Below are 24,836 nucleotides of genomic sequence, written 5' to 3' on the forward strand. Positions count from 1 at the left end.
TGAGCAGCCATCAACTTTGATGCATAGGCTTGTTGGAGGGGTTGATGAAAGAGGAGGGGAAAGATAATGAAATCAGATTTGTCAATGTTAAGCTTTAGGAATCGCGCAGAAGAGAAAGATGAAATAGCAGACAGACATTGTGGGATATTGGTTAGTAGGGAGGAGATGTCAGGTCCTGAGATGTAGAACTGCGTATCATCAGCGTAAAGGTGATGCTGAAAGCCGTGGGACTGTATGAGATGGACTAGGCCTAAGGTGTCAATGGAAAAGAGGAGGGGTCCAAGAACAGAACCTTGAGGGACACCAACGGCTAGAGGGTGAGATGAAATACTGGTGTGAGAGTGGAAGACGCTGAATGTACGGTCTGTTAGGTATGAAGAGATCCAAGAAAGGGCCAAGTCCGTGAGGCCCAGAGATGAGAGAATCTGTAATAGGAGGAAATGGTCCACTGTGTCAAAAGAAGAGGACAGGTCCAGGTGGAGGAGGACAGTAGTGTCGCTTTGCTTTGGCAGTTAGTAGGTCATTTAGTAATAGAACGGTAGCTAGTAGGACGGATATCAACAATACTCCTTAAGATAGTTCCTCAAATTCAAATGACGGATATCAACAATAGTCCTGAGGATAGTTCCTCAAATCCAGATGACGGATATCAATAATGGTCCTGAGGATAGTTCCTCAAATCCAGATGACGGATATCAACAATGGTCCTGAGGATAGTTCCTCAAATCCAGACGAAAGATATCAACAATAGTCTTGAGGATAGTTCCTCAAATCCAGATGATGGATATCAACAACAGTCCTGAGGATAGTTCCTCAAATACATAAAACGGATTTCCAGACCATAGCATGTATTTCCAGCTTTAATATCTATAGTCCATTCATAGGCACCAGAACCTGGCCACAGCAACAGATCCTCACCCCTCCACGTCACAGCACCAACTCCCTGACCAAACATGTCTCCTCGCTTTTGTACCTCTTTTTGGCATCAGTCGACTGGATGAGGAGAGGTGATCACATCCCAACCCCTTAAACATTTGTTTCATGTAACTCCAAGTATGAAGGAGGGCAGTCTCCAGCCAGTCTGCAGGAGAGTATATGAGGGAGGCTCCCTGCAGAGGGGAACAACAGATGTGCAACTCCCCAACAAGACGCAGGACAATGAATCCTACTGAAGGCCTAATTACATTAGAGTCCAAGAAGGCCATCTAGGATGACACACTGTTACAACCCCTTCCCCCTTCCAATTGTGTACAGACAAGTGATCTTAAACTGACAAGCAAGCACATCTCTAATAAAAAAAAACCCACAACAACAAGATTGCTGTAACCAGTGCTCCAGGTGGAACAAGTCTAATAGTCTTTAGTTCATGGCCAGGTCCTCACATACCTTATCAAAAAAATATAATATATATTTTTTTCTCCACATCTTTTTCTCTGCACCACCTCTGAAACTCATCATTCACTCTTAAAAACTGCTATAAATACTAGCACAGCGATCAGATTACAGAAGCCTCCTGAAGTCTATTAAGAAAGTAGATTGAAGAAGCAGAGAGAGGTGCTTTTGCTTCCTAGTAAGTGTTTTATCTCACCCCAGTGCTGGATTCACAGTTACTATGCTCAGTATTGTTGTATAAGGACTCTCATGTATCCCCTGCTTCTGAAAATGGAAAGCAAAAAACCCTGATGTCTGTGTCCTGTGTATAGGAGACATTATATGGGTCTCCCCTGTAGCTCAGAGACGACTGAAAATTAGAGATAAAGCTGGAAGAGGGTAAAATTGGTGGAAAGTGCAAAATACAATAATTGCCAGAAATAATGTTAATCCTCATAAACATACATGACAAATTATTCTTAATAGCCACTTGAAACAACTAGTATATTCTAAAGAAGCCATGCGGAAAACACAAACTGAAGGGTTTTTGTTTGGGTGGGTAAAAAGCATGATTTTTGTTTATTTTTGTCATAAAAAGTGAATGAGTCTTTCTTAGTCACAGGCATCATCTATAGACTGTATATATATATATATATATATATACCAATGAACAGATAAACTCATAATCTCACAATATTTGTACACATATGTGAAGTACTTACATGATGATGAAATATTCCATTTCCGGCAAGAAGTCCTTTTGAAGACCATATGATGAAGAGTAGGGTTCCCAAGTGTATAAATGTTCCATTTGATACATGATAGTGGTGTATAATATCCATAACATTGGCCAAGTCATAGTCATTGTCTGCTTATCCCAAAAAAGGTAGCTCCTCCAAGATGGTTTAGGACTGTGGTAACTTGGTAAGTTGAAGAAGGCCTCTGTTTGTGGCAGAAGAGCTTCTAAACATTTGGTGAGCAGTACACCTCAGAGTAGTAGAGCAGCTTCTAAACACTTGGTGAGCAGTACACCTCAGTCAGTATCAGAAGAGCTTCCAATAGTGACGAGTAGTACATCTTAGTCAGTAGCAGAGAAGCTTCCAAACACTTGATGATGAGTACACCTCAGTCAGTAGCAGAGGAGCTTCCAAACACTTGATGATGAGTACACCTCAGTCAGTAGCAGAGGACCTTCTAAACACTTGGTGAGCAGTACACCTCAGTCAGCAGCAGATGAGCTTCTAAACACTTGGGGTGCAGTACACCTTAGTCAATAACACAAGAACTTCCAAACATATGATGAGCAGCACCAGAGGAGCTTCTACACGCGTGATGATGAGTAGGCCACAGTCAGTAGCAGAAAAGCTTCTAAACATCTGGTGAGTAGTACACCTCAGTCAGTAGCAGAGGAGCTTCTAAAATCGTGGTGATCAGTAGGCCACAGTTAGTAGCAGAGGAGATTCTACAAACGTGATGATGAGTAGGCCACAGTCAATAGCAAAGAAGCTTCTAAACACATGGTGATCAGTACACCTCAGTCAGTACCAGAGGAGCTTCCAAATACGTAGTGAGCAGTAAGCTACAGTCTGCAGTAGAGGAGCTTCCAAATATGTGGTGATCAGTCGGCCATAGTCAGTAGCAGGGGAGCTTCTAGACACGCAGTGAACAGTACACCTCAGTTAGTAGCAGAGGACCTTCCAAACATGTGGTGAGCAGTAGGCCACAGTCAGTAGCAGAGGAGCTTCCAAATACGAAGAGAGCAGTAGGCCACAGTCAGTAGCAGAGGAGCTTCTAAATATGTGGTAAGCAGTAGGCCACAGTCAGTAGCAGAGGAGCTTCCAAATACGAGGAGAGCAGTAGGCCACAGTCAGTAGCAAAGGAGCTTCCAAATATGTGGTGATCAGTAGGCCACAGTCAGTAGCAGAGGAGCTTCCAAATACGAGGAGAGCAGTAGGCCACAGTCAGTAGCAGAGGAGCTTCTAAATTTGTGGTAAGCAGTAGGCCATAGTCAGTAGCAGAGGAGCTTCCAAATACGAGGAGAGCAGTAGGCCACAGTCAGTAGCAAAGGAGCTTCCGAATATGTGGTGATCAGTAGGCCACAGTCAGTAGCAGAGGTAGCAAATGAAATTCAAAACATGGCTTTCAGATATGTTCATCAATTGGAACTAGATAATGGATATGGTCCTGTAGATATAAAAAAAGAAAAAAAAAACATTACCATTAAATTAAAGTCGATGACTTAAGTCAAGATCGTGGTTAACATATTAAGATAGGGTTAGGCTTGGTGCATTAGCTTAGTTACATTTTTTGCCTTAGATTAGGGCTATGGTTGTGATATTAGGTGATGTTTAAGATTTCACCTCAGGGTCCTCGGTGCACCCCTGGTGTGGCTAAAGGTATGGGACGTTTGCGTGTATGTAGGAGGCTCACGATGTGTATAGAAAAGCTTTGTGGTAATCATACTTTATATAGGGGAGCTATGTCGGGGTTCATATTGAATATAGGGGTTGTTTGAGGGCTCATCATATATGTAGGGAGCTATGTGATGTCACATACTGTATATAGGTTGCTTGTAGTGGCTCATACTGTATATAGAACGGAAAGATGGGGGGAATCCAGCATTCAAGTCAAGGAAAAAATGTTTTCAAAAAATCCAAAATTTATTAAAGCTCAATTAAAAAGTCCATCATGCAAAACAAATAGCCATAGTATGGAAAGAGGACGTGTTTTGGAGTCATAGTATAGCCGTGACGTTTGAAACGTGTCCTCTATCCATACTATGGCTACTTGTTTTACATGATGGACTTTTTAATTGAGTTATAATACGGTATATTTTGGATTTCTTTTCTTATTTTTTTTCTTGGACTTGAATGCTGGATTCCCCATCTTTTCTTATGCAAGTTTGGCCGACTTATCCATGTCCGGGCACAGTCTGGTTGATGTGATCTCTTTGGAATAGGTGAGCTGGATATACTTTTCTTTTTTCTATGTATATAGAAAGGCTATGTAAGGGCTCCTACTGTATATAGAAAGGCTATGTGGGGGCTCATACTGTATATAGAGAGACCGTGTGGGTTTATACTGTATATAGAGAGGTTATGTGGGGGCTCATACTGTATATAGAGAGACCGTGTGGGTTTATACTGTATATAGAGAGGTTATGTGAGGGCTCATACTGTATATAAAGAGGTTATGTGGGGGCTCATAATGTATATAGAGAGACCGTGTGGGTTTATACTGTATATAGAGAGGTTATGTGGGGACTCATACTGTATATAGAGAGGCTATGTGTGGGGGCTCATACTGTATATAGAGAGGTTATGTGAAGGCTCATACTGTATATAGGGGGCTATTTAAGGGCTCATCCTGTATGTAGGGAGCTATGTGGGGACTCATACTGTATATAGAGAGGCTATGTGTGGGCTCATACTGTATATAGAGAGGTTATGTGACGGCTCATACTGTATATAGAGAGGCTACGTTGCGACTCATACTATATATTGAGAGACTATGTGTGGGCTCATACTGTATATAGAGAGGCTACGTGGGGACTCATACTGTATATAGAGAGACTGTGGGTTTATACTTTATATAGAGAGGTTATGTGGGGACTCATACTGTATATAGAGAGGCTATGTGTGGGCTCATACTGTATATAGAGAGGTTATGTGAGGGCTCATACTGTATATAGAGAGGCTACGTGGGGACTCATACTATATATAGAGAGGCTATGTGGGGACTCATACTGTATATAGAGAGACTGTGGGTTTATACTTTATATAGAGAGGTTATGTGGGGACTCATACTGTATATAGAGAGGTTATGTGTGGGCTCATACTGTATATAGAGAGGTTATGTGGGGGCTCATAATGTATATAGAGAGGCTACGTGGGGACTCATACTGTATATAGAGAGACTGTGGGTTTATACTTTATATAGAGAGGTTATGTGGGGGCTCATACTGTATATAAAGAGTCTATGTGTGGGTTCATACTGTATATAGAGAGGTTATGTGAGGGCTCATACTGTATATAGAGAGGTTATGTGGGGGCTCATAATGTATATAGAGAGGCTACATGGGGGCTCATACTGTATATAGAGAGACTGTGGGTTTATACTTTATATAGAGAGGTTATGTGGGGGCTCATACTGTATATAAAGAGGTTATGTGTGGGTTCATACTGTATATTGAGAGGTTATGTGAGGGCTCATACTGTATATAGAGAGGTTATGTGGGGGCTCATAATGTATATAGAGAGGCTACATGGGGGCTCTTACTGTATATAGAGAAGGTATGTGGGGGCTCATACTGTATATAGAGGATCTATGTGGAAGCTCATACTGTAAATAGGGGGATGTCAGCATATCTGCTCAATATTAAGTGATACAATTAATATTTATATAAAATAATATTAATAATTCATATGTTAATATTAATATTGAACATTATTAATTTCAGCCTACTGGTTTGGCCTCATCACCAGTCATAGTTTCTCATGTGGCCCCTCGGGAAAATTAATAGCCCACCCCTGAAATAGAGGATGTGGAACATATCGAATAAAACTTATTTTCATGTAAAACTAAAGAAGTGAAGTCTATACTACAGATATAATTTGTATAGGGGCTAGGTCCCCTATATTTCTGTATGGGTGGTTTAATTTGGATTTGGGGGTGGCAGACCCCCTCTAAGCTATTTCTTGTTAGAACATAAATTGTGTCAATATGGGGTTAAACAAAGTCGTAGATATCCCCACCGAGTGTCATATGTTGAGCTGCAAAAGGACTAATATTGTATTATTTGTAATTAGAATGTGATTTACCATGGGAAAAAAAGAAGCCGAGCGCTGGAGGAATAATTTTAGAACCAGAAAGAAATGCGATTATTTCCCACCATGTCTCCCCCCCTCCCTCCAGTTACTAAATTAGGAGGGTTGGACCAAGGTTATCTCCCCAAACTACGAACCGGCAAACATTCATCGTCAAAAGCCAAAGTCGGGCAAAGGGGCATCGAGGCTGGCAGCGGGTTCTCCTTTCGGAGCTTCACCATCTTCTTTCCCGATGTCGAGGAGTATAAATATTTAAGTAATGATAAAGTTTTGTGTATCGCGAGGAACTCTCATGCCCGGTGCCAAGAACATGACAGTTTTCCCATCTAGTTCCTACATAACAAACAGAAATAACTCCTATATTGACTGTACAGTATGCAGCCTGTCAACCGGCTTTTAATAGCCCCGATTATAATAAGTTCCTAAAAGTATGTGACTTCCACATATTCGAAAAAGGGGGAGTTTCCAAGCGCTAAACTTTCCCAGCAGAGGGTCAACTGTTTGACCTGTTATGAACCGTCAGGAATCAAAAAAATTAATAAAGGATCTTCTTTTCCAAAACTTTATGAAGCCAACATGCGTGAACTGGAGACGTAAAAGGATTGTCCCAATCTGGCACTTTACTCCTCCATCGACAAGATAGGTGACAACTGGGACCACTGCAGAACCATCTCCAGCAACCCCATGGATCAGTAATGCACGTGTCATTCTAACCCCATTGTCGAGATCAATGGGGGTACGAAAGGTTACCCCCCCATGATTAACAAGTTGTCGCGAAATGCCAAGCGAACCCAAGGAAGCCTATTCTGGCCCTAAGGCTGGGACCCCTGCCCTCACCCTAAGGGGGGCTTTACACGTTCAACATCGCTTCCGAAATATCGTCGGGGTCACGTCGTTAGTGACACACATCTGGCGCCGGTAACGACATCGCAACGTGTAAATCCTAGATGCGCCGATAAACGATCGCAAAAGCGTTGAAAATCGGTGATCTGTGTAGCGTCGTTCATTTTCATAATGTCGGGTCGACCGCAGGTACGATGTTGTTTGTTGTTCCTGCAGCTCCACACATCGCTGTGTGTAAACCCGCAGGAGCGATAAACATCTCCTTACCTGCGTCCCGACGGCAATGCGGAAGGGAGAAGGTGGGCAGGGTGTTATGTCCCGCTCATCTCCGCCCCTCCGCTTCTATTGACCGGCCGATTAGTGACGTCGCGGTGACGTCGCTGAACGCACCTCCCCCGTGAAGGAGGGATAGTTCGGCAGTCACAGCAACGTCGTCGAGCAGGTATGTGCATGTGACGCTGCCGTAGCGATGATGTTCGCTACGGCAGCAATCACCACATATTGCATGTGCGACGGGGGTGGGTACTATCACTCTCGGCATCGCTAGCCAATGCTAGCGATGTTGCAACGTGTAAAGTACCCCTAAGACTCGGAGGTACCCTTAAAGGTAGGGATATCCAGGCCTCCTACCTAGGCCATATCTTCTGTCCTTGTCCCTGATGACAAGAACTCCCCTCCACAACCCCCCACCCGGGGAGGAGGGGCAAGAACAGAAGTAAACACCCCAAGGGCAAAAAAAAAAAAAGGACAAAACATGGGAAATCACAACTCGTACACACGGCAATCACACACAAAGGAGCCACTAAAAGTCCACAATGGGAAACAACATAAAATGGGGGGAAAGACAACTGACTACTGGGGTCACAATCATACCATACAACCAGCAAACCTAGAAATGCTGCAGCAAGCACCAATGCTGCAGCCAACAAGGAAAGTCACAGAGAGGATTTCTCCAGCTCCTTCCTCCTCCAGGCCAAGATTGCAAAAGAATGAAAATAATCGGCACCCTCTTGTGGAAGTTGAGGGTATTTATAGGACCTAGGCGTGGTTGCAACCGGAAGCTGCTGGAAGGAAAAAACTGACATTAACCTTCTCCTCCCCAAAGGAAAGGGAATCCATGTAATAAACAGAGTCCCACATGATAAAGTGAGATTCAGAGTCAGAACCTGTCACCAAAATCTGCATCAGAGGAACAAGTCCGTGACACTATTCCTGTGGATAACATATCTTGCAGAGTAAGATCAGTCCATTTAATCCTTTGATCCAGAAGCAGATACGAAATAGGTCTTGTAGAACATAACCGGATCGGTCATTGTTTCAAAATGTCTTTATCCCCAGAACATTCCAAAGAAGAATTGAAAATACTCACTTTAAGGGTTTGTACCAAAACTACAAGACCTCATCTATGTATAGGATAGGACTGCTGAGGGTCCCAGCGACGGGACTTCAGGAATTATGAGAATAGAGGCCAAGAGTATTGATGAGAGAATCCTTTGTAATTTTAATTTTGCAGTTTCATCTAATTTTACCCAAAAATTCAATTTGCAGTGAATCAAAAAACTCAAATTGCTCTGAAAGGGTAAATGTGATTGAATTGCAGGATACCTGTACCTGTAACTACTCTGAGCAAGCAACAGCTTTTGGCTATGTGTCCCATCCTGACCCGGCCTCACAGACACAGTGACTCTCCTGCCTCACACACACAGTGACCCTCCTGCCTCACAGACACAGTGACCCTCCTGCCTCACAGACACAGTGACCCTCCTGCCTCACAGACACAGTGACCCTCCTGCCTCATAGGCACAGTGACTCTCCTGCCTCACAGACACAGTGACTCTCCTGCCTCACAGACACAGTGACTCTCCTGCCTCACAGACACAGTGAGTCTTCTGCCTCACAGACACAGTGACTCTCCTGCCTCACAGACACAGTGACTCTCCTGCCTCACAGACACAGTGACTCTCCTGCCTCACAGACACAGTGACCCTCCTGCCTCATAGGCACAGTGACTCTCCTGCCTCACACACACAGTGACCCTCCTGCCTCATAGGCACAGTGACTCTCCTGCCTCACAGACACAGTGACTCTCCTGCCTCACAGACACAGTGATTCTCCTGCCTCACAGACACAGTGACCCTCCTGCCTCGCAGACACAGTGACTCTCCTGCCTCACAGACACAGTGACCCTCCTGCCTCATAGGCACAGTGACTCTCCTGCCTCACACACACAGTGACCCTCCTGCCTCATAGGCACAGTGACTCTCCTGCCTCACAGACACAGTGACTCTCCTGCCTCACAGGCACAGTGACTCTCCTGCCTCACAGACACAGTGACTCTCCTGCCTCACAGGCACAGTGACTCTCCTGCCTCACAGGCACAGTGACTCTCCTGCCTCACAGGCACAGTGACTCTCCTGCCTCACAGGCACAGTGACTCTCCTGCCTCACAGACACAGTGACTCTCCTGCCTCACAGGCACAGTGACTCTCCTGCCTCACAGGCACAGTGACTCTCCTGCCTCACTGACACAGTGACTCTCCTGCCTCACAGACACAGTGACTCTCCTGCCTCACAGACACAGTGACTCTCCTGCCTCACAGACACAGTGACTCTCCTGCCTCACAGGCACAGTGACTCTCCTGCCTCACAGGCACAGTGACTCTCCTGCCTCACAGACACAGTGACTCTTCTACCTCACAGACACAGTGACTCTGTTGTCTCACAGGCACAGTGTCTCTCCTGCCTCACAGGCACAGTGACTCTCCTGCCTCACAGACACAGTGACTCTCCTGCCTCACAGGCACAGTGACTCTCCTGCCTCACAGACACAGTGACTCTCCTGCCTCACAGGCACAGTGACTCTCCTGCCTCACAGGCACAGTGACTCTTCTACCTCACAGACACAGTGACTCTCCTGCCTCACAGACACAGTGACTCTCCTGCCTCACAGACACAGTGACTCTCCTGCCTCACAGACACAGTGACTCTCCTGCCTCACAGGCACAGTGACTCTCCTGCCTCACAGGCACAGTGACTCTCCTGCCTCACAGACACAGTGACTCTTCTACCTCACAGACACAGTGACTCTGTTGTCTCACAGGCACAGTGTCTCTCCTGCCTCACAGGCACAGTGACTCTCCTGCCTCACAGACACAGTGACTCTCCTGCCTCACAGGCACAGTGACTCTCCTGCCTCACAGACACAGTGACTCTCCTGCCTCACAGGCACAGTGACTCTCCTGCCTCACAGGCACAGTGACTCTCCTGCCTCACAGGCACAGTGACTCTCCTGCCTCACAGGCACAGTGACTCTTCTACCTCACAGACACAGTGACTCTCCTGCCTCACAGACACAGTGACTCTCCTACCTCACAGACACAGTGACTCTGTTGTCTCACAAAAACAGTGACTCTCCTGCCTCACAGTTACAGTAACCCTCCTGCTTTACAAACAAAGTGACTCTCCTGCCTCACAGACACAGTCTCCTATCTCTCTCCCTATCAATTAAGGGATATCTGTCAGCAGGATTTCACCCCCAAACTATTTATAGGCACATGTAGCTCTTTAAAAGACCTTTACATGGCCAGTCTGTTCCTCCGATAAGAAATCAGCGTTTGAATTATTATGCAAATGAGGCTGTAGATCTGAAGCCTATATCACACCAGCTCTAGTCATCGTCCACTGTCATCTCCTCATTCTTGAAGTACAGCCTCTATATTGTATTATTTCGGGCAAAGGATCCATCATTTAAGCAGAAGGAGGTGGCACAGGACAGGGAATAGAGCTGGAGTGACAGAGGCTTTGGCTCTTTTATAGCTCTTCAGCAACATTTGCCTATTAATTCAAATGCTGATTTCTCAGTAATCAAGGAACGGATTTGGCATGTAAAGATATTGGTGGACTTGTCTTTGAAAGAGCTGTATACACATAGAAATAGTTTGGGGCTAAAATCCTGCTGACAGATTCCCATTAAATCTGTATTATTCTCTTTCTTTCACACACTAATACTCTTCATTGCTGTGCTGTCACACACAACCAGTACTGTTTCTACAGTGTTGTATGACTATTTCTCTCTATCTCTATGTCTGTAATGAGGGACTATGGGGATAGCGGGAAACCAAGACCCCTAAGCTGACCCGCAGACTAGAGGGCCCTGTGCTATCCCTATTCTCAGAGATACCCTTAATGGTAGAGAGGTCTGAGTCTCCTACCTGACCCTGCTCCTGATCTGCCCTGATCTTATACCCCCTCCAAAAGGGGAGGTCCGGGACAGGAGTGCGATTTAACCCATAGAAATAGACAAACAGGGGAAGCCAACATTCTGTCACATGGCATGCTCACACAGAGGTATAAGACAATAAGAGATTAGGAGGAAAACAAGAACAGGGTGGAAATAACAAGAGGACGGGAAACTCCACAACAACACATGAAACATCTCTTTCAACCTAAGTATGGGAGGAGCAGATTGGATAGGCTTCCTTACAACATGTGATCCTGTCACACTGGACTTAGGGAGACGTTGAAGCTATAGTGTAACTTCAGAGTGCAGTTAGCTGGCAAACCACCAGAGAGCAGTAGAGTAGTCAGTAATCCAGGTCATCAGCAGGAGGTATCGCCAATAGCACAGGGATAATCAAATCATGGTCAGGTGATAGCGAGGGTAGGAGGGCGGGAAGTCATGTATGCAACAGAGGGGAGAGATGGAGCTGAAGTTAGGAACGAAGATACAAGTCAGATGCCGGGAAGTCCAAGTACAAACAAGGGAGGAGGACAAACAGGTCGGGACCGGGATAAGACAGACAGGGAAGGGTACACAGTAGACAGGAGCAGGTAGTCAGGGACCAGAACAGACGGATGAATGAGGCTAATACGAGTCAGAACAAGGTAGCTGGGAGGCAGGACAGATTAGGTAACTCACCAGAGCCAGTAACACACGCTGCAGAGCATAAACTATCACTGGCACTGAACCAGAGATGCAGCACCAGGATATAGTGTCCTGGAAACCAGAGTGAGGCAGGGAGGAGTTGGGTGAAATACTTAAACAACAGCAGCCAATACAGACCTGGATCATGACAGATCCAAGAAGGCTAACAAGCAGGTTAGCAGAGGTTAACTATTGCTAGCCTGTCTATGACTGAGCACACTGCTGGTCAATGCCCAAGCCTGCCTGTGTAGATCAGAAACACCAGAGAAACCATTGGGCAGAGAGTCAGAATCTTCAATGTGAACAGCGTCTGATGCCGTCATGACAGTAGATGAGTTTTGTGTAAACCGTCGTGAGCCAATAGCTGAGCTCTGCTATCCTGTCAATATCCAGATTCAGCACTCAAAAGCTGCTGCATTCCCTGCCTCTGCTTTTATACAGACTATCATACCTAATTGTGATGTGCTAGCTGTAAGGTATCATGTGAAAACCTACATGTCCGTGTCTGAAGTCATGTGAGACTTCTCTGTTTGATGCCATATTTGCATTGGATCGACGTTTCTAGTTGAGTGCCCCCTAATTGAATGGAGCAATGGTTGAGGGTGGGCACTGTTGCTTCATTCATTCATTCATTCGCTATGGGACCGCCATAGATAGCCGAGTATTCACAGATTCACAGAAGTAATTCAATCCAGCATTTCGGATCCTCCTCTCATCTGTTGTCTTTATCATTTTGTTTTTTTGTATTGTGCCTTTTATTTATTATTACATATTTTTTTACTATTGTACTTAGGAACAATACTTTCATTTGCCCTTGTTTTTGCGCTGGATTTCCCAGAAATTTCGTTGCCCTCTTTGAGCCCTGTTGACAGCTGTTGGGGTTTGAGTTGGAACCAGATCTTCTCTGCCACGATAAATCGAGTTGGTAGTCGCCACTATTGGGTCACAAGTGCATCCATGGACTGAAATAGTATCTTCTCTGCACAATAATCAAACGACTCTTCCTCTGGGGTATAAGGGCTGCGGGTCCAGGTGCTTGGAGTCTATATAAACCACAGCATCGATACATGGTTGATCTTTACGGTTAATACAGCCTGAACATGTGTTAACTGTGCCGGGAGCTTGTAAATAGAGCAGATGGCAGGTGACACTAGTTTTGCGCGGGCTAAATTTATTTTTTTGGTGTATTCTTTTTTTTTTTTATTATTAACAAACTTCCTAAAATAACTACTTGTATTTTGCAGTGACATCTGGCTCGTAGCTCTGAATATTTAATATGTGCAAGAGTAATATATTTAGTGTTATAAAATATTGACTTTTATCTATTGTGTTCAAGCTCAAATAAAGGAAATATAAAGTTGTCCATCGTTGACCCCCGTTCACACATTTCAGAGTTTTATAGCTGTCTGGGTGTATTTTGCACCAAAATCGGCAATTTGGCCAGACATGTTGTAACTAGAGTTGAGGGGACCTCTAATAATCCGGATCCGGCGGATCCGTCGCGGATCGGAAAAGAAGTCCGGATCCGATCCGGAATCCGGACCCATGTATGTGAATGGGGAGGAGCGAGCGAGAGAGAGAGACAGAGAGGGAGAGAGAGAGACAGAGGGGAGAGAGAGAGGGAGAGAGAGAGAGACAGTGGGAGGGAGAGAGAGGGAGAGAGAGGGAGAGAGAGAGAGAGAGAGAGTGGGAGGGAGAGAGAGGGAGAGAGAGAGAGAGGGTGAGAGAGGGAGAGAGAGAGGGAGAGGGAGAGAGAGGGTGAGAGAGAGAGAGGGAGAGAGAGGGAGAGAGAGAGCGGGAGAGAGAGAGGGAGAGGGAGAGAGAAGGTGAGAGGGAGAGAGGAAGAGAGGAAATAGAAAAAAAAAATCCCGGATCGTGCAGCCGGATTCACGCGACTGGGTCGGACCCGGATCGGACTCTGAAACCGCGTGGATCCGGATTTTTAAAGTTCAGATCCGCTTAACACTAGTTGGAACGCTCGCAGCCGGTGTAGGGGGGAGAACCTGGGCTTACCAGTTAGTGGGAGGGGCTTAACTAAGCACCCACCGCGAGGTTGGACGCCAGGTACCACTCCCAGGGCAGTGACCGGTACTGTGGCAGCTAACCCCCAGGACAAGCGACGGACTCAGGTATAAACGGGTACAGGTGGGTTGACTGAGGCGGGTATGGCCAAAAGAGGTGGGCATGGCATGGTTAGACAAGTATGGCAGGGCAGGTACAGGTGATGGACCCAGAGGTAACAGGACCTGACAACTAGCTAGCAGACTGAAACACTGACTAACTGAATGCATTGCAGAGGCATCTCCCCAAATGGGAGGGTGCCTTAAATACACAGTGCCTCTAAGCCATAGGCCGAGAGGCATTTCCGGAAAATGGTGCACCAGCCCTTTAAGAGGAGGACCGGTGTGTGTGTGCACTCAGGAATCTTGTGTGGCATGTACAGGGCCCATGAGGGGAGGAAGGCAGGAGAGCACGCGGGAGGCCACACGGCAGTGGGGAAGAATGGAACCCAGCTGGGGCGGTAAGTAAGTACACATCCCTGCAGGGATCCCAGTGCTACATATATTAATGGGTTTTGACTTTTAAGCATGATGAATTTTAATGCTAACATAAGCATTGAAGAGGTTGTATAAGTTATAAATAAAAAAAAATACTTTCTTCCAAAAACAGCGCCACACCTGTCTACAGGCTATGTCTGGTACTGCAGCTCAGCTCTATTGAAGTGAATGAGGTTAAGATGTGATATCACACCACACATAACCATTGGCACTATTTTGGGCAGGATTAAAGCAGAGAGGTTTTTGCTTTCTCTGAGGTTAGGACATCAATATCAAATCGATTGGGGTCCAAAAAGATTCCACGGCTGCAAAAAATTTACAGTGTATGGATCCAGAAGAGCACAGCTCCGTACACTGTGTGGTGGCCATTTTGGGTACTGCAGAGAATTTTCCATTCCCATCCATAGGAGCTGAGCTGCAGTACCTGAGGATGGCCACTACACAGTGTATGGCGCTGTGCTATTCCGGCTCCGTCCATGATACCTTTCCGGTGGCTGCGGGACCTGACGGCACCTGAATGGTGGAGGTGCCTGGTGTTGGACCACAAACGATCTGATATTGACAGAGTATCCAAACACGAGTTGCAACATTCCCATAGTTTAAAACGTCAGTAAAGTGTCTTCTGGTCATATACTTTTGACAGGTATACACCAGATAATTTTTTATGACACGTAATAAGTGTGTGAAAAGAAGAACACTACAATAGTACCTTTATTTTTTTTGCAATAGATGTCAATGAACAAACATATCACTTTTTTGTGGGAAAAAGCAAAAATAAGTAAAAAAAAATAAAAAGATTCAATTCAAAGAAATACTAAATACAAAAAATGACAAAGTTGAAAAACACACAATTTTCATTGGACAACAAAAACATGGATAACTCCAAAATACCAATTACTTCTCCAATTCTGAAGCTACTTGAAGGGAATCTGTCATGTTGGCTTTTTATATTAAACCGCCCCCAATAGGTTTTAAATGATGCAATGTGCATCACTAACATGGTTTTTAAAAAAAAGAACTTCCATATTTCTCATAAAAAAGACTTTAGATGCTTGGGTGAATGCAGTAAATACCGTAAGTTTCAGTCATAGGGGTGGAGATTTTGCTTGGATCAGTCACTGTCACTCAAGTTCAGGTAGGATTCTTTTTTTAACTTAGTCACGCCCCCAACAAGTCCTTCAACATCACGTCTCTGCTGAGCTCCACCCGTTACGATCACATTTTTGTGACTTGACCACAGGCCCTTCACCACCACTTCTCCAATGCTGAGTTCTGGAGCTCTACATTGGAGAAATGGTGGTGAAGGACCTGTGCTGAATTCTGATTATGTGACTGTAATGGGTGGAGCTGAGCAGAGAAGTTGTGGTGAAGGACCTGTGGTGTAATCAATTACAATGCTGGGGACATGACTATAGGCCGCTTTACACGCTGCGATATCGGTACTAGAGTGCATTCCCGCCCCCATCGGTTGTGCGACACGGGCAAATCGCTGCCTGTGTCGCACAGCATCGGCCGGACCTGTCACACATACTTACCTTCCCTGCGACGTTGCTGTGACCAGCGAACCGCCTCCTTTCTAAGGGGGCGGTCCGTGCGGCGGCACAGCGACGTCACTGAGCGGCCGCCCAACAGAAGCGGAGGGACGGAGATGAGCGGGACGTAACATCCCGCCCACCTCCTTCCTTCCGCATTGGGGCCGGCGGCAGGTAAGGAGAGGTTCCTTGTTCCTGCGGCGTCACAAGGAGCGATGTGTGCTGCCGCAGGAGCGACGAACTACTTCGTACCTGCAGCTCCAACGATATTCGAGAATGGACCCCCATGTCACCGATGAGCGATTTTGCACGTTTTTGCGACGATGCTCATAGGTGTCACACGCAACGGCATCGCTAATGCGGCCGGATGTGCATCACAAATTCCGTGACCCCAACGACTTCACATTAGTGATGTCGTAGCGTGTAAAGCCCGCTTTAGTTAAAAAAAGAATTATGCCTGATTTTGAGTGACAGTGACTGATCCCAGTCATGATCGTGACACCAGCACAAGTCTTGCACAATGACTTCTCTTTTGCTGATTACCACAGGTCCTTCTCTATCACTTCTCTGCTGAGCTCTGCCCATTACGGTCACAATTTTGTGAAATCAGCACAGGTCCTTCACCACCACTTCTCGAATGCTGAGCTCCAAAGCTCAATATTGGAGAAATGGTGGTGAGGGACCTGTGCTGATGTCTCAATCATGTGACTGTAATGGGCAGAGCTCAGCAGAGAAATGCTGGTGAAGGACCTGGGGTAATCAGCAGAAGAGAAGTGGTTCTTCAAGACCTGTGCTGATGTCATGACATTATATGTAGAGCTCAGCAGAGAAGTGCTGGTGAAGGACCTGGGGTAATCTGCAGAAGAGAAGTGGATCTGCAGGACCTGTGCTGATATGATGACATTATGGGAGTGTCGCGGGCGGGGAGGAGGGTGTCAGCACACCGCGCTCACCCCTTCTGCTCGGGTCCGGCGGCTGCTGCTCAATGGTGGCTCGAGCGGTGGCCGGATCCCGGGGGTTTCTCGAGCGGCACTCCTCGCCCGTGAGTGAAAGGGGGTTGTTGGGTGTGGGGATTGTTTATTGTCCGTGACGCCACCCACGGTTGTGGTGATTTCACCACCGCTGCTCAATACGGGGATCCCGGGGATGGTGATGCGGAGCAGCCAGGTGTTATGTTGCCCCTCCGTGGGTAGGGGTTGGTGATCCCGGGGCCCGGTGATGGCTTGGGAGGTGCAGGGCCTGGTGGGCGCAGGGACGCGGGGGCAGCGCTGTGCCTTGCGGCACTGTGGTACTCACTCAGCCTGAGACGTGGACACAGTTTGTACGGTAAACCAAACGGCTGGTCAGACGGTCCCACGGACGGCTGCTTCTGCTCTCTCGGTAGGTGACGGTAATGTCCCTCTTCCTTGCACCTTGTGTGTACTGTTGGTTGCGATGGGTCCCCACCGGTAACCCGCTCCCCGGCTTCAAGCTGGGCCGGAGGAGCACTACTCTTTGCCCGCAGGCGCTGGCCCTCAGAAACTGGTGCCCTGGCGGTGGCGGTGTCTCTGTTGTACAGGTTGGGCTGTTGCCTTCTATCGGGTCTTGGTTGTTGGGGGATCTGCGTCTCCGTCACTGACGGATTCGGCAAATTTGGCGACTCCTAGCCTTGCCGGGGTCCGAGAGGCCCCTGCCCTGGTGCTGACTGTCCTTCGGAACACTGCTCCAGACCACCGGGCACACAGCCTACGGGGTCCTTCCAGGAACTTCCAAACTGTCCCCCTCCAGACAGTCACCGCCGTTGCTGACCTTGCTGACCTGTCCTGCACACAGCTGGACCTTCAGGCTTTTCTTCCTTCTGTCACCACTCTTGCTTTCCTCCTTTACTACTTTTCTTTCCTTCACTTTCACTTTAGCTGTTTACTTTAGCCCCTGGCTGGGCTACTCCTCCACTCCTTTCACTTCCTCCTCCAAACTCTATCTGCCTGCTACTTCCCGCCTCCAGAGCTGTGATCTCCTCGGTGGGCGGAGCCAACCGCCTGGCCCACCCCCTGGTGTGAATCATCAGCCTCTGGAGGAAGGCAACAAGGATTTTTGGTTCAGCTTAGATGTGCCTACCTGGGATGTGGAGTGTGGTGGTGTGTGACCTGTGTCCCCTGGCTTGCCCAGGGCGACACAGGAGGAGCTCAGCAGAGACGTGCTGGTGAAGGACTTGTGGTGTAATCAATTACAGTGCTGGAGACATGACTAATGCCTGATTTTGAGTGACAGTGACCGATCCCAGTCTTGATTGTGACACCAGCACAAGTCCTGCACAACCACTTCTCTTCTGCTGATTACCCCAGGTCCGTCAGTATCACGTCTCTGCCGAGTTTTACCCATTACAGTCACAATTTTGTGACATCAGCAGAAGTCCTTCACCATCACTTTTCCAATGCTGATGTCACAAGCATGTGACTGTAATGGGCAGAGCTCAGCAGAGATAGTGCTGGTGAAGGACCTGGGGTAATCAGCAGAAGAGAAGTGGATCTGCAGGACCTGTGCTGATGTCATGATCACGTCATTATAATGTGAGGAGCTCAACAGAGAAGTACCGGTGAAGGACCTTTGGTGTAATCAATTATAATGCTAGGGGCGTCACTAAGTTAAAAAGAAGAATCACTACTGAACTTGAGTGACAGTGACTGATCCCACCAAAAGTGCAACCCCTATGACTGAAACCTAAGGTATTTACTCCATTCACCTAAGCATAAAAAGTATTTTTTATAAGATAAACACATTGAATTTTAGGTTGTTTTTTTTTTAAACCATATTAGTGATGGACATTGCATAATTTAGAACACATTGAGGTGATTTAAAATAAAAAACACATTATAGGTTCCCTTTAATTGTCCTTAAAAATTGATCTGCAGATGAAAGGATTGTTCAACTAAGAGATTTGTTTAAACTACTCAGAATAGGATTTTATATATATACTAGCTGTACTACCCGGCTTCGCCCGGGTTAATAACTGCTGTTAACAAAATGAAATGTATTTACAAAAATGTATTCTGCACACAAAAACCACAAAACAAATAGATATAAATGTAATTATAATGTCTGTCTCCCCCTCTGTATATATCTCTCTCTATCTCTTTGTCTGTCTCTTTTCCTGTCTATTTCTGACTGTCTGTCTCTTTCTCCGTCTGTCTCAATCACTTTCCCTGTCTGTCTACCCATCTCTTTCCCGGTCTGTCTCTTTTCCTCTCTTTCTCTCTCTTTTCCTGTCTGTCTCTTTCCCTCTCTTTCCCTGTCTGTCTCAGTCCCTCTGTCTCTTTCCCTGTGTCTGTATCTTTGTCTGTCTCTTACCCTGTCTGTCTCTTTCCCTCTCTTTCCCTGTCTGTTTCCCTGTGTCTGTCTCTTTGTCTGTGTCTGTCTCTTAACCTGTCTCTCTCTTTTCCTCTCTTTTTCCCTGTCTGTCTCTTTGTCTGTGTCGGTCTCTGTCTCTTACCCTGTTTATGTCTGTTTCTTACCCTGTCTTTGTCTGTCTCTTTCCCTGTCTGTGTCTGTCTCTTTCCCTGTCTGTCTCTTTCCCTCTCTTTCCCTGTCTGTCTCAGTCCCTCTGTCTCTTTCCCTGTGTCTGTATCTTTGTCTGTCTCTTTACCTGTCTTTGTCTCTCAACCGGTCTCTCTCTTTTCCTCTCTTTTTCCCTGTCTGTCTGTCTCTTTGTCTGTCTCTTACCCTGTCTATATCTGTTTCTTACCCTGTCTGTGTCTGTCTCTTTCCCTGTCTGTGTCTGTCTCTTTCCCTGGCTACATTGTGACACGCCAACATTCCATTTAAGGGCGTGGCTGCGCATTCTTCTGAAGTTCTGGCTGCACTGTGGCTCCCAGCTCCATTCGCTTTAATGGAAGCAGGTTTTTTGGTGAATAACTGTAAAGCACGGGGTTAAAATTTCCCCTCAAAACATAGCCTATGACGCTCTCGGGGTCCAGAAGTGTGAGTGTGCAAAATTTTGTGGCTGTAGCTGCGACGGTGCAGATGCCAATCCCGGACACACACACATACACACATTCAGCTTTATATAAATTTCCCCTCAAAACATAGCCTATGACGCTCTCGGGGTCCAGAAGTGTGAGTGTGTAAAATTTTGTGGCTGTAGCTGCGACGGTGCAGATGCCAATGCCAGACACACACACATACACACATTCAGCTTTATATATTACTAGCTGTACTACCCGGCTTCGCCCGGGTTAATAACTGTTGTTAACAAAATAGAATGTATTAACATTCCCGGGATCGAATGTATAAATAGAATGTATTAACGCCTGGGATAGTAACTGTCTCTCTGTTTCTCTCCCATTCTCTGTCTGTCTCCCCCTCTGCATATATCTCTCTGTCTCTCTCTTTATCTCTGTGTCTGTCTGTCTCTTTCCCTGTCTGTCTCTGACTGTCTCTGTCTCTTTCTCCGTCTGTCTCAATCTCTTTCCCTGTCTGTCTATCTCTTTCCCTGTCTGTCTATCTATCTCTGTCACTTTCCCTGTCTGTCTCTTTCCCTCTCTTTCCCTGTTGGTCTCTTTCCCTCTCTTTCCCTGTTGGTCTCTTTCCCTCTGTCTCTTTCCCTGTGTCTCTTTGTCTGTCTCTTTACCTGTCTTTGTCTCTTACCCTGTCTGTCTCTTTCCCTTTTTTTCCCTGTCTATCTGTTTCCCTGTGTCTGTCTCTTTGTCTTTGTCTGTCTCTTTCCCTGTCAGTCTGTCTCTTTGTCTGTGTCTGTCTCTTTGTGTCTGTCTCTTACCGTGTCTATGTCTGTTTCTTACCCTGTGTCTGCCTCTTTCCCTTTCCGTGTCTGTCTCTTTCCCTGGCTGCATTGTGACACGCCAACATTCCATATAAGGGCGTGGCTGCGCATTCTTCTGAAGTTCTGGCTGCACTGTGGCTCCCAGCTCCATTCGCTTTAATGGAGGCAGGTTTTTTGGCGAATAACTGTAAAGCGCGGGGTTAAAATTTCCCCTCAAAACATAACCTATGACGCTCTCGGGGTCCAGAAGTGTGTGTGCAAAATTTTGTGGCTGTAGCTGCGACAGTTCCCCACCGGTCTCTGTTCTGCCTGTTGTAGCTATAACCTCTTGTAGCCAATCACTGGCAACAGCAGGTCTCCGCTCTAGCTTGTGATTGGCTGTCACTGCTGCAGCCCAATGTAGAGACTGGCGAGGGCATAGAGGGAAGGACTGGAATGGGATTGGTAGGCCAAATATAAATTATTTCAGAATTTTAATCTATTTTAAAATCTTTCTTACCTAGACAATCCCTTAAACTGACTCATCTACTAAGGTCATTTGCCTTCTGAAATTACAACATAGGAACAAGTGTGCTATTCCTGTGTTATTCCTCCTGGAAATGTATAAATAAATTGATAAGCCGGTGTGATCATCCTTGGATAAAGGTATTTCTGCCCACAATGGTCCTAAGGAAGCCGACTGAAAAATCACATAGTGACACAGCAGTAATGGCGGGAATTAACATATGTTCATTCATGACTATAATTAGAAGAGCAAATTATGGTCTACGGTGAGACTGTTTTGAATACATAATATAAGGTTTATGCTCCATTGAGCAAAGCAACCGAGGCACCAAAGGAGATACTTCTTCTTTTCGGCAGGAAACAAGTGTATTTCGGCATAGCCGACTTCCCTTTGTAGCAGGAGTTAAATATTGCTCACAATCTATAGAGAAATTTAATGTCTATATATAACTATATTTCCATCAAGATATTCTGCAGGACTTACAGATATCAATATTTTGGGGGGTTGTAAAAATATAAGCATGGGAAGAACATACTGCCACCTTCAGGTTGGGATCCCTGGTTGGATTCAAACCCAGGACCTCAGCGTTGCAAATCAATATTGCTAATAAATAAGCTTATTTTACAGGGTTGTGCATTTAAAAAAAAGATTTTAAGATTGTATTTTTGTGATAAACTGGTTGACATGTTGATGGCCACCCCAAAGAGCAGTTGGAATGGGTCAAAGATGCAAAGAGGTTTTTTTATTCCCCCTAAAACACCACCGAATTCTATGCATTCTTCTCGATACCTCAGCTCCCTAGTCTCCCCTGCATCCCCGCTGCCCCCTGGGCTGAAGCGCTGACAGTCTGCTCCAGTAACCTCATCCTTCGTGCTTCCTGGTCTCACGTCTGATTCCTGAGGTCCAATCATGCACATTAGGGCGCGGCCGTGGTCTCTTCCCTATTCTTAAAGGAACACCACTACCCAACCCTAAATGTCCCTTCTTTGACCTTTCCATGTACTGGGTATTTAAGGCATCCTCCCTCATTGGAAGGTGCCTATTCAACCTGTCCCTAAAGCTAGTCTGCCTGTGCTAGTTGTCATGTCCCCGTGCTGTTATCTGTACATTGTGCTATTTGTGACAGTCTCCATCCCGCCCAGTAGTGTCCAAGTGTTCTCTCCAGATCCTGCAAGCTTCCTCCGTCTGCTTGTGACCTACAAGTACCAGCCTGACCGGGACCGCTCCAGCTTCGAACTCCTCCGCTCCAGCTGCTGGACTCCGTTCCGTGGTGCCAGCTACTGAGGTATCGGGATGCCCCATGGCTGCTTCCACTTACCCACGTGTGTACCTGCTTCCACCTCTGGTGGTAGTGAAGACTCGGTGGCCGCTCAGATCAAGTCCTCTGGATCGGTGGCCGCTCAGGTCCGCTCCTCTGGATCGGTGGCTGCTCAGGTTCACTCCTCTGGATCGGTGGCTGCTCAGGTTCACTCCTCTGGATCGGTGGCTGCTCAGGTTCACTCCTCTGGATTGGTGGCTGCTCAGGTTCGCTCCTCTGGATCGGAGGCCGCTTAGGTCCGCTCCTCTGGATCGGTGGCCGCTCAGGTCCGCTCCTCTGGATCGGTGGCCGCTCAGGTCCGCTCCTCTGGATCGGTCACCGCTCAGGTCCGCTCCTCTGGATCGGTCACCGCTCAGGTCCGCTCCTCTGGATCGGTGGCCGCTCAGGTCCGCTCCTCTGGATCGGTGGCCGCTCAGGTCCGCTCCTCTGGATCGGTGGCCGCTCAGGTCCGCTCCTCTGGATCGGTGGCCGCTCAGGTCCGCTCCTCTGGATCGGTGGCCGCTCAGGTCCGCTCCTCTGGATCGGTGGCCGCTCAGGTCCGCTCCTCTGGATCGATGGCCGCTCAGGTCCGCTCCTCTGGATCGGTGGCTGCTCAGGTCCGCTCCTCTGGATCGATGGCCACTCAGGTTGGCTCCTCTGGATCGGTGGCTGTTCAGGTCCGCTCCTTTGGATCGGTGGCCGCTCAGGTCCGCTCCTGTGGATCGGTGGCCGCTCAGGTCCGCTTCTCTGGATCGGTGGCCGCTCAGGTCCATTCCTTTGGATCGGTGGCCGCTTAGGTCTGCTCCTCTGGATTGGTGGCCACTCAGGTCAGCTCCTCTGGATCGGTGGCCACTCAGGTCCGCTCCTCTGCATCGGTGAATGGTACCTTGGACCAGTCCTCCCCGTCCGGAACCCGAACGTGACAACAGACCTGTGTTTACCTGTACAACAGTTCCCCCCACTAGCCCACCATGTTCATTTGTAAGCAGCTCAGCTTTCTGCGTTGTTCAAAGCATTGTGACCGCCAATCAAAGACCCGTAAATAGTTATAAAATATACGGTAACATTTCACGACAAATCGTATTCTGATGTTAAAAACACTACTTCAAAGTAGACGGGGACCCCACTTGAAATGGCGACTTCTTTTTTTTTTTTAATTGTATATTGTAAAAATGTATATAGTTAAAAAATGCAAAGCTGCTTGGTCAACTGACCCAGCGCGTTCTGGTCTCTTTTCAATTCGCTTTCTCCTTTATTGTGACCTTTGGTGGGCTTCATAAAAGGAGACCCCCAATTCATTACTTTTCACTTGCCAGCTGTACATATTTTGCATTACCTGATTTCTCATGAGCGTCCTAACTATACGTGAAGTTTCCGCGTCCCGCTCCGAGCACTGTATGCATGAAAAGAAAATTCTCAAGGACACATGGATTCCCATTCTATTGTTAAAGATTTGGGTAATGGGGCTTTTTTTTTTTTTTCATTTAATCAGAGCTTTTTACCACTTTCTGGAAGAAAAAAAAAAAAGGAACCTTATTAGCATTCTCCATTCATTTAGATTTCCGTATCACAGCTGCTAGGACTGCAGTTAAGATTTAACGAAACCGAGGGGATGCAAAATTGGTGCAGTTGCAATTCAGGGAAGGAGATGAAAAGAAGAAAATGTGAAGCTTTTTTTTTCTTTTTTTATCAGAAGTTGAAGAAAGGACTCCAATTAACAAAAAAAAAATGTGAAAAGGAGACTGCTAGAGACCAAGCCGAAAACACAAGCTGTGGTGGAAGCCGAAAAAGGGAGAATTAGAGGGGCAGAAAAAAAAAGGAAAAAAAAGGAGTAAAAATGAGAAATTAGGTTAATATACAACAGTGCATCAAGGGAAATACCAGGAGGGTGGATCGAAAAAAAAAAAAAGTAAAAAAATAAATAAAAATGTAAGTACAATTTTTAAGAAGGATATCATGCAAAAAAATATTAAATAAAAAAAAATAAGTTAATAAATATAACAAAGTCCGGTTTGTAGACTGGCAAATGGATTAATCCATAGGAGATATATATATATATATATATATATATATATATATATATATATATATGTAAAAAAAATATACCTATATATATATATATATACAGTATATATATATGTAATATATATATATAGATATATATATAAAAAATTATATATAATAATTATATATAATGATTATATATTATCATTTTCAGGCTGGG

At 46.2% G+C, this 24,836-nt stretch overlaps 1 protein-coding gene and 1 long non-coding RNA gene across 2 annotated transcripts in view; both read right to left on the minus strand.

Annotated features, from left to right (window-relative positions):
- CCND2 (cyclin D2) overlaps window positions 1–2,485 on the minus strand; it is a 379,364-nt gene extending 376,879 nt beyond the window's left edge. Inside the window, exon 1 of the mRNA XM_075344258.1 lies at window positions 2,094–2,485. Coding sequence (XP_075200373.1) covers window positions 2,094–2,213 — 120 coding nt within the window. The 5' untranslated portion in view covers window positions 2,214–2,485. The remainder of the gene's footprint in view (window positions 1–2,093) is intronic.
- Window positions 2,486–2,509: 24 nt separating this feature from the next.
- LOC142303118 (uncharacterized) overlaps window positions 2,510–24,836 on the minus strand; it is a 393,352-nt gene continuing 371,025 nt past the window's right edge. Inside the window, exon 4 of the long non-coding RNA XR_012752996.1 lies at window positions 2,510–3,555. This is a non-coding gene — a long non-coding RNA (uncharacterized LOC142303118). The remainder of the gene's footprint in view (window positions 3,556–24,836) is intronic.

Source organism: Anomaloglossus baeobatrachus, chromosome 4 (assembly GCF_048569485.1).
Source record: "Anomaloglossus baeobatrachus isolate aAnoBae1 chromosome 4, aAnoBae1.hap1, whole genome shotgun sequence".
Taxonomy (NCBI): domain Eukaryota; kingdom Metazoa; phylum Chordata; class Amphibia; order Anura; family Aromobatidae; genus Anomaloglossus; species Anomaloglossus baeobatrachus.